General features: G+C 37.9%; 1 protein-coding gene and 1 pseudogene across 2 annotated transcripts; both read right to left on the bottom strand.

Moving 5' to 3' along the window:
* Positions 1-11: 11 nt before the first annotated feature.
* On the bottom strand, positions 12-6594 carry LOC106883531 (zinc finger protein 665). Of its 2 annotated transcripts, none has more exons than XM_052977410.1 (2): positions 6258-6594; positions 12-3409 (listed from the first exon to the last, which is right to left on the bottom strand). In XM_052977410.1, the coding sequence occupies exon 2, from the start codon at positions 3045-3047 to the stop codon at positions 1611-1613; it is 1437 nt and encodes a 478-aa protein (XP_052833370.1). In that variant the 5' UTR covers positions 3048-3409; positions 6258-6594; the 3' UTR covers positions 12-1610. The 2 variants fall into 2 exon arrangements, with proteins under 2 accessions (XP_052833370.1, XP_052833371.1); XM_052977411.1 differs by lacking the exon at positions 6258-6594 and adding an exon at positions 4631-4971.
* A 2136-nt stretch (positions 6595-8730) lies between these two features.
* The window catches only part of LOC128251082 (zinc finger protein 91-like), a 10723-nt pseudogene continuing 8440 nt past the window's right edge, over positions 8731-11013 (bottom strand).

An 11013-nucleotide genomic window follows, 5' to 3' on the forward strand; every position in this document is an offset into this window, starting at 1 on the left:
GAACCCGTGGAAGAGGTAGACCCAGGAAGACCTGGGCTGAGGTGGTGAGGCAAGACCTTCGTACATTGGGCCTCACTGAGGCGATGACTACTGACCGAGACCTTTGGAGGTGTGCTGTGCGTGAGAAGACTCAGCAAGCCAAGTAAGATCTTTGCCAGTGCCCCTGGACTGGCTCTTGTGCGGGTGGCACATAAGACACCATTTTGAGCGTGGCCATTGCCAGTATCGCCTGACTGGCCTTCGTGCGGGTGACATGTAAAAGCACCTACTACACTCTCTGAGTGGTTGGCGTTAGGAAGGGCATCCAGCTGTAGAAACTCTGCCAAATTTAGATTGGAGCCTGGTGTTGCCATCCGGTTTCACCAGTCTTCAGTCAAATCGTCCAACCCATGCTAGCATGGAAAGCGGACGTTAAACGATGATGATGATGATGAATAAGTGAGGATCTTCTCTTCGTTATGAGTTTGTGATGTGACACGCGATGTGATTCCAGGTTGTTAAGGAACTCGCAGATATAATTTAGTTTCTATTGCATGCAAATTTAGAGTCTCCCTATACATACACAATATCAAAGCCATGCAATAGCTTATTCACCACATTTTTACCCTGGTCACCATAAAATTTAATATACACAGAGAGAAGTTTGGTGGGAGAAAGAGGATTGAATATGTAAAAGAAGAGCATGTATATTTTTATATTTAATTTTACTACTTCATAAGTGAATAATATCAAACATCTACTTTATATAAATATGCAGATTAATTAGTTTGACAATCACACACATTGACATGCAGTTGGTAAGCAAGCTGTTTACCACACTTCAACCGCTGCACCTATGTAGAAAATTCTGCAAAGAAACAAAGTGTTTAGTTAACTCCTTGTTACTGTTTTACTCTTCTTCAAATAGCATCACCAACAGGACATGTGCTGCATTTTATTATATATGTAAGATAATCTTATATAAGATATTACCGTCATGGAGAGAATTATGACACCGATACAATTACTCACTTGTAAGAAAACATTACATGTGTAATCAATTGTCTTTTCGGGGGAATAATTTATCACAGTGATACAACTTCTCCCCTGTTTGAATATACTTATATATAGTTCGGTTGTCATTTTGAGAGAATGATTTATTATAGATTTCCCTCCTCTAGGAATGGATTTGTGTTTAATTGATTGTTTAAAGTGAATGACTTCCAACAGATGTTACAATGATATGGCTGCTCTTCTGTATCAATGCATTTGTGTGTATTTAAGTTACCTTTCAGAGAAAATGATTTACCAAAGACATCACAGTGATAAGGTTTCTCTCCTTTAACCCTTTAGTGTTCACATTATTCTGCCATAATTAATGCTTTTTTTATCCACATTGTTTTGAACTAATCATGCATTAACTTGTAGCTCTGAGGTTTTGATGAGGTAGCTGTTAATCTTTAAAATGTTATTGTAGGGTTGGTGTGAAAGACTAGATCTGGTCAGTTTGAACATAGAATAGGCAGAATACTTTTGGCTGGATATGGCCGGTTTAAATGCTAAAGGGTTAATAATATGTTTGTGCGTCACTAAGTGGTCATTTCAAGAGAATGATTTACCACAGATGTCACTTAGGACTTCTCTCCTGTATGAATGCATTTGTGTTGAGCTAAGTGACCACTTTGAGAGAATGATTTATCACAGATATCACAGTGATACGGTTTCTCTCCTGTATGAACAAGTTTGTGTCCAGTTAAGTGATCACTTCGAGAGAATGATTTACCACAGATATTGCAGTGATATGGTTTCTCTCCTGTGTGTGTGTGTTTGTGTCTGGTTAACTGATGGCTTAGAGAGAATGATATACCACAGATATCACACCGACATGGCTTCTCTCCTGTATGAACAAGTTTGTGCCTAGTTAAAGAAGAATTTCGAGAGAATGATTTACCACAGACATTGCAGCAATATAGCTTCTCACCTGTGTGATTGTATTTGTGTTGAGCTGCGCTACTTCCTTCAGAGAATGACTTATCACAGTGATATGGCTTCTCTCCTGTATGAATGCGTTTGTGCTTAGTTAAATGACCATTTCGAGTGAATGATTTACCACAGATGTTACAGCAATATGGTTTTTCTTTTTTATGTATATGTTTGTGTGCAGTTAAGTTACGCGTTGTAGGAAATGAGTTACCACAGATGTCACAGTGATATGGCTTCTCTCCTGTATGAATGCGTACATGGTCAGTTAACCTGTAGCTTGTTGAGAATGATTTACCACAGACAGTACAGCGACAAGACTTCTCTCCTGTATGAACAGGTATGTGTCTAGCCAAGGCATCATTTAGAGAGAATGATTTACCACAGATATCACAGCGATATGGTTTCTCTCCTGTATGAGTGTATTTGTGTCTGGTTAAATGATTGCTTAGAGAGAATGATTTGCCACAGATATCACAATGATATGGCTTCTCTCCTGTATGAACAAGTTTGTGTCTAGTTAAGGACTCATTTCGAGAGAATGATTTACCACAGACATTGCAGTGATATAGCTTCTCTCCTGCGTAAGCACGTTTGTGTCTAGCTACATTACTTTCTTCGGATAATTTTTCACTACAGATATCACTGTAATGGGACTCCTCTCCTGTATGGATGTACACATGTGTATTTAGAGTATCTTTTGAAGGGAATGATTTGCCACAGATATTGCAGTGATATGGCTTCTCACCTGTGTGAATGTATTTGTATTTAGTAATGCTATTTGCACCAGAGAATGATTTACTACAGATACCACAATGATATGGCTTCTCTCCTGTATGAATGCACTGATGTTTAGTTAAATCATCACTTTGAGAGAATGATTTACCACAGATGTTACAGCTATATGGTTTTTCTTTTGTGTGTATACTTTTGTGAACAGTGAGTTTACTTTTTCGAGAGAATGGCATCTTACATATATCACAACAATATGACATTTTCTCTTCATCATTTGGCATTTTATCAAGAGAATCATTATTTTCAAACTCTGATTTACATTTAATATTCCCTTCACACAATTCATTTTCCATTATTTTCCTTCTTTTACCACAATATTCAGATGTTTTTCTTATGCTGAACCAAATTTTTTTTACTCTTAACAAATATTTATTCTCTTATATTTCCATTAATTTTGTCTCGGTCAATATCTGCAGATACCTCATATTCCTTTGGAATCCAAGTTTAATTGCAATACCATCATCTTCAACATATTCCAGATAGAGAAGTAGAGACATTTTACTAATGCTCTCATTCAGAAGAAATATTCCACAGTAATTCCATCAAGTGTTCACATATTCCGAGACTTTTTTCTTTAATCTTTCTCAAGATTGTAAATGTTGATTCTGAGCAATGAAGTACAAAGTCTTCTTTACTGCCAATGTCTTCTGGTTATCTGAAATATAACAGAAACTGCGTCAACTGGAGAGGTTACATAGAAATTTCAGATTCAACAGTAGGGATTTAACAATATTACTGCAATGATAAATTGAAATTTCCTTCACAATCTCATATTTTAATCAAACTGGAAGTAAAATTTAAGTATAACCAATGAAAGAAATGTCTTGGAGTTCTGTTTATACACTGCTGGAAGGTTGGACAATGTATCATCATCATCATCATCGTCGTTTAACGTCCGCTTTCCATGCTAGCATGGGTTGGACGATTTGACTGAGGACTGATGAAACCGGATGGCAACACCAGGCTCCAATCTAATTTGGCAAAGTTTCTACAGCTGGATGCCCTTCCTAACGCCAACCACTCAGAGAGTGTAGTGGGTGCTTTTATGTGTCACCTGCACGAAGGCCAGTCAGGCGGTACTAGCAACGGCCGGATTTTATACTAAGCACTATTATTAAGTATTGCATGACTTCTGAAAATTCTATTTCTAAGAGCAGCAAAATTTTCTGCTCTTATAAGGTGTACAAACGTTGTTGTTGTTTTATAGCTATTGAAAATTAGTTGGTTGGAGAATAAGCCAGTTAGCATTAATGTTTAAAGGTTCATTTTATGTGTTATGTATTCTTTTGTTCTTTGTGGGATAATAAACAACTCACTGAAGGCATTGTTATGTTTCTACATGTTTACTTTATTTCACATACTCCTTTACTTGTTTCAGTCTTTTGACTGTGGCCATGCTGGAGCACCGCCTTTTAGTCGAGCAAATCGACCCCAGGACTTATTCTTTAGAAGCCTAGTACTTATTCTATCGGTCTCTTTTGCCGAACCGCTAAGTTACGGGGACATAAACACACCAGCATCGGTTGTCAAGCGATGTTGGGGGGACAAACACACACATACAAACATATATATATATATACATATATACGACGGGCTTCTTTCAGTTTCCGTCTACCAAATCCACTCACAAGGCTTTGGTCGACCCGAGGCTATAGTAGAAGACACTTGCCTAAGATGCCGCGCAGTGGGACTGAACCCGGGACCATGTGGTTGGTAAGCTAGCTACTTACCACACAGCCACTCCTACAAACAGTGTCTATAGCGGAGTGATACACACTGTGCGTATCTGCCTTAAACACAGTTCATACTGCTTAGTAGATGCGCTTAACAAAATAGTACTACTAGTGAAGATGTATTCATATATACGTATACCTACGCACGCACATAGATGTGAACATATAACATTATGTGATTGGGGCTGGGAATAACATAAAAGTGTCAGCTACAAAACGAAGCATCTGTAATGGCTAAGAGCAAAGCGAGCCCACTGCTCCAAGAGATAAGAGGTTTGTCCTGTAGGAGTCACACATTAATAAGAAAGAGACTAAAAAGTCCGTCTTGAGTATATATATCTCCCTGGCAGAAATGTTAAGTCGTAGGATCGACTAGTCACGACTCGCTAGCGCGGATGCGCGAGTTCGCGCACCGGGACCAAAACAAAATATTCGTTAGTTTCCGTAAGTACTGCGTTTCATGTGTGTATGTAAAATCCGCAAATTTCCAACATAGTTGACGTTTGGCCTCCTCAAGAGGCATGGTATAATTTGTTATAAAAATATCAGATCCAATTAGATGTTTTTTCATCTTTGCACTTTTGTTATTTAGTCTTATTAAGGGTTAAACAATTCTTTTAGTTGAGGGAAACAACCAGAAGTACGGATATTTCTCATAAAACTGGGGGGTGGGGCGGATAACCTAATTTTTTAACGGTACTACTAAAGAAGAGTGGTCCCTAACTCGCACCCGCGCTAGCTAGTCGTGAGTAGTCGATCCTACAAGTGCGCGTATGCAAATTGAGGACCACTCTTCTTTAGTAGTACCCCTTTATTCACCCCTTAGCTTGGTCTGAGGTCAGTGATTAAAAAGGTTTAAATAACAAACTACATCAACGTGCACAATGAATGAATGTATGTTTTTATGTATGTACTTATATATGGAAGAGGTACTACTAAAGCAGCACGGTCGCGCGTCCGCGCTAGCTAGTTGTGAGTGGTCGATCCTAGCCCTGACCCTGTCACTAACTCTAACCCTAACCCTGTCCCTAACCCGCGTGTGCAAATGAATACGTGTTTAGGGTTAGGGATAGGGTTGGGGTTAGGATCGACCACTCAAGACTGGCTGGCGCGGACACGCGACTGCTCGGCTGCGTGTTCGGGACCGTGCTGCTTTAGTAGTACCGAATAAAGGTAAATTTATAGTTTCCGATAGCACCCTAAAAAAAAAAATTTTTTTTAAACGCAGGAAAATACTTTAGTACCGAAATTGAGTCTGGTGTGAAACTGTAATTTTACTGCAATAACAGCCGACATCAAGTCTTCTGAATTGGTGTTGTTCCACCAAATCTCTGTAATATCCATTATACGAGACACAAGGATGTCCATAAATTATATTTACAATTCACACACTTCCGAACTTGAAATTGTAAAGATAAATTATTCTTCCCCACAACGTTTTCAAGATAGACAGTTCATAGCGAGCATGCTGGAGGCGAGATTGGTTAAAAACAAACGAAATACCATAATTATTACCAATTTTATTTAGTGTTATTAGCAGTCATTATACAAACTGCCTTTTATAAGTATGCAGATATACATAACATGCAACAGCCCACCCTGGGTATTCAGAAATATCAGATTAACATTTCAGTTTAGAAGTATTATCTCCTGAAAATAAAAGACGGAAACACGAGAAAGTAAATCTATTTCCCAATATTGTAATGTGCTTTCACTGTAACTACGAAGGTTTTCACATCAGCCCTTTTTGTAAAATTATTGTCCACTCACCTCTTTCACGTGTAAACAACGCATCATTTATATTGCGTTTCTAAGAAATCATCCAGTTTCAAGTTTGAACTTTGCCGAGGTTCTTTATCAACTTCGAAGTCAATTCTGGGCTCTGCTTCACTTTTTTCAGCCGTAAATTCGTATCTTCAAATTCTCATCTAGGATGAAATTCATCTGCCGCAGCAGACACCGCACACCGTCCGTGTCTGCCGTCGCTTCCGTTCCCCCTTTTTTTTTTTTCCAACAGAAACCAACGCTTTCGGCTACGGAGATTCCGAATCTGTAAAACAAATTGGCATTTCAAAGTTTGAATTCCCCGCCACGCCCTATCATTTCTACATATCCATTTTTTTCGTCGATTTATAGAAATTATAATGCCGGCTATCCAAAAGATATTATTAAACACTTTCGATCATTGCACATGCGTAGGGTTTTCCAACCCACGCATTAAATAGGCCTTCAAGCAGTCTCTCCACATACGAGAAATAACAACCAAATCTCCGACAAACTCTGCATACTTTGTAGGCATCTCTACAAGTGCGTGCCCCCTCGATGGAGCGCTGAAAAGTTCCTGGCTTGATAGGTATCACGAAGGGCCTCGTTGGCGGCCCAACCTGATGAGTTCTTTTACAGGACTTAGAAAAACTGAAGGACTGCTGCAATAAATAGGTGAATATGTTGAATAAAGTCATAATTAACTGACATTCCTGTATTTTCTTTTAACCAAAGTCACAAACTTTGTGCACACATTCACACATATATTTATATACATCAACACATGTGCATACATATACATATATGTAGGAATGTGTGCGTGTGCGTACATGTTTGTTTACCTTTCTAGGATTGAAGAAATCTGTAAAATATGTTATTCTTTACTTGGCAAAGGAAATAAAAATATTCTGAAAACAAAACAGTTCAGTATTTGATTTCTTATGTATATATTTATAGGATCGCGGTTTCGATTCCCAGACCGGGCGTTGTGAGTGTTTAAAGCTCCACAAGGTTCCTGCAGGGGATGGTGGCGAACCCTGCTGTACTCTTCCACCACAACTTTCTCTCACTTTTTCTTCCTGTTTCTGTTGTGCCTGTAATTCAAAGGGTAAGCCTTATCACGCTGAATATCCCCGAGAACTACGTTAAGGGTACACGTGTCTGTGGAGTGCTCAGCCACTTGCACGTTAATTTCACGAGCAGGCTGTTCCGTTGATCGGATCAACTGGAACCCTTGACGTCATAAGCGACGGAGTGCCAACAACAACATATGTAACCTTAAATACAAATTTCTTATAGAGCCGTAAATGTACAGAGGACAGACAATGTAATCTAGTATATGAGAGCAACTATCAACTTTGTATTTTATATCAGAGGTCCACAACCACCAGGCCACAACTGGTTCATGGATTATTTGCTACTGGGCTGCAGAGAAATAATTATTTCTTTGTAGCCCAGTTAATTATAATTAACTTGTTTCAAATTATATAGTAATTAAATTGAATATTGGACTTGAATTTTAAAAGATTTCTTTAAATATTCAATATTCATCTACTTAATACCATCTATCATAACAGTAAGTACATTTTGCAAATACTATACATTTTTATTTATTTGTAATAGAGATCGTTGCCAGTGCCCCTGGACTGGCTCCTGTGCAGGTGGCACGTAAAATACACCATTTCGAGCGTGGCTGTTGCCAGTACCGCCTGACTGGCCTTCGTGCGGGTGAGACGTAAAAGGACCCACTACACTCTCTGAGTGGTTGGCGTTAGGAAGGGCATCCAGCTGTAGAAACTCTGCCAAATCAGATTGGCGGCTAGTGTAGCCATCTGGTTCATCAGTCAAATCGTCCAACCCATGCTAGCATGGAAAGCAGATGCTAAACGATGATGATGATGATGATGAGAATAAGTGCATTTAAATAGCTTGTGTATCGTCATTGAATAGAACAGAATGTGAATCAAGTTTTTTGCATCAGAAAACTCCAGCAGCCTTGTTCGCTTTTCATTTCTAGAACTAAAGCTGTAACCTTCATGTACACCCTGGTCTCCATCCCATAACAGCCCAACATAACTGTAGCAAAAACCAACTCACCCACTTGCTTCGAGCATTTCGTGTTGTATGAAATAATGAGATCCCTTAAAAAAGTGGGAAAACATAAGTTCAGGAAGGAGATCCAGCAATAAAACAAAGCCACAATAATATATACATTTAACCCAGCCTTCCAGCATGCCAACCCAGTCAAGCCATCCAACCCATGCCAGCATGGACAACAGATGTTAAATGATGACGATGAAGCATGGAAGAACAGACGCATAAAAAACAAACATTAACACACACACAATATAATATATTATATTTTCCAGCATATTCCAAAGTAATTGATGTTTACGTTCTCCGAATATATTCTCTCCTTATACTAAGATAGGTTTCAACAGAGTTTCAAATCAAAATACTTGCAAAAGAAACTCAAAGCCTGAAAGAAATTACTTTTATTACGAACATCAGAGGTAAGTTATTACACCAACAGAGAGACAGTTGTAGTGTGATAAAACAGAGTTGGAAGGCTGTTACGAAACACCACTGTATCTCCTTTTCAATGGAAAGACATACACAGTGGTTATAGATGTGTTGATTTTTTTATTTTACATCAGAGGAATTTTTAGAGTAAAACGTTATACAGTAAGACACAAGTAAAGGGTTTGGCATCAACAAATGTCAAACAGCTGTAAAAGACAGCCCAAGAAAATGGGAGACACATTGAGTGAATTGGTTACTGGCATGGCTAAAAGGCACAAGGTTACCCTTACATTAAATGGTGCTTAAAATGGTTGCCCTTGTTGCTATGTTTTGACATTGATGCAGTTGTACTTATATATGGGTAGATACGTGTTTATTTAACTTACGACTTTCAGAAAAAGATTTACCACAGATATCACAGTGATATGGTTTCTCCCCTGTATGAATACGTTTGTGCACAATTAAGTCACTACTTCGAGAGAATGATTTACCACAGATATCACAGACATACGGCTTTTCACCTGTATGGATACGTTTGTGAGAAGTTAAGGTTCTAGTTGTAGAGAATGATCTACTACAAATATCACAATGATATGGTTTTTCACCTGTGTGAATACGTTTGTGACAAGTTAAGTTATAACTTTGAGAGAATGATTTACCACAGATATCACAATGAAACGGCTTCTCTCCAGAATGAACACGTTTGTGCTTCGTAAAGTCACTACTTCCAGAGAATGATTTATCACAGATATCACAATGAAATGGCTTCTCCCCTGTATGACAACGAATGTGTCTAGTTAACGTACTAAATTTGTAAAATGATTTACCACAGATATCACAGAGATATTGCTTGTCACCTGTATGAAAACTTTTGTGCTCAACTAAGTAACTACTTACAGAGAATGATTTATCACAGATATCACAATGATATGGCTTCACTCCAGTATGAACAAATTTGTGTCTAGTTAAGTCACTATTTGCAGAGAATGATTTACCACAGACATCACAGTGAAATGGCTTCTCAGCAGCATGAATATGTTTGTGTCTGGTTAACTGACTACTTACAAAGAACGATTTACTGCAGATATCACAATGATATGCCTTCTCTCCTGTATGAGTACGCGTGTGTTTATTTAAGTTACTACTTGCAGAGAATGATTTACCACAGATATCACAACAATAAGGCTTCTCTCCTGAATGAATACGTTTGTGAGTAGTCAAGTGATAATTTCGAGAGAATGAGTTACCACAGATATCACAATGATGTGGTTTCTCCCCAGTATGAATACGTTTGTGTGAATTTAACACAGTACTTTGAGAGAAGGATTTACCACAGATGTCACAGTGATATGGCTTCTCCCCAGTATGAATACGAATGTGCTTATTTAAGTCAATATTTTGAGAGAAGGATTTGCCACAGATATGACAGTGATATGGCTTCTCTCCTGTATGAATACGTATGTGCATTGTTAAGTTATTACTAACAGAGAATGATTTACCACAGATATCACAACGATATGGCTTCTCACCAGTATGAAGACGTCTGTGTCTACTTAAGCTACTTCCCAGAGAGAAAGACTTTTCACAGATTTCACATTTATATGACCCTCCTCGTCTCTTTTTCATCACATCTCCTGGTAAAATCAAGTCAAGTTTTTCACTCTTTTCCATTATTCTACTTCTCAAATCACAAAATCTATTTTTCTTGTTTTTGTTCTTATATTTTATTCCTTACAAATCTTTTTCAGTCCAGTTTTACCTTTGTCCAATAATTCTTTTGTAAATTTATCCAAGTTCAATCGGCATAGAAACTCCAGTCAGTGATGTATGAAAATTTTGTTAATAATCTCAGTTCAGAGAAAATATTTCACAGAAATCTACAAGATTTATAGAAACAGTGTTGTAAGTCAGTTTTGTATCTTATTTTCTTTTAGTCTTAAAAGATGATAAATATTGAGGATGTATCTTGAGTCATCTGATTTTCTGAAATAGTAAAGAAACAACAGTCTAAGATAAAGAGGCTGCCTCAAAAATACAGATTGAACAGTGGAAAATTTACAGCATTTCTATAGAGATAAACTTTAGAAATAAACATTTACCTGAAAAACCAAACTTTTAAATTTATTAAAATTTACACCACAGAATGTTGTGTGTGGCTGACAGCTACATCTTCATATTGTGTTACCAGTCATTTGACTGTGGCCATGCTGAAGCACCGCCTTTAGTCGAGTACATCGAA

This window comes from Octopus bimaculoides, chromosome 28 (genome assembly GCF_001194135.2).
Source record: "Octopus bimaculoides isolate UCB-OBI-ISO-001 chromosome 28, ASM119413v2, whole genome shotgun sequence".
Taxonomy (NCBI): Eukaryota; Metazoa; Mollusca; class Cephalopoda; order Octopoda; family Octopodidae; genus Octopus; species Octopus bimaculoides.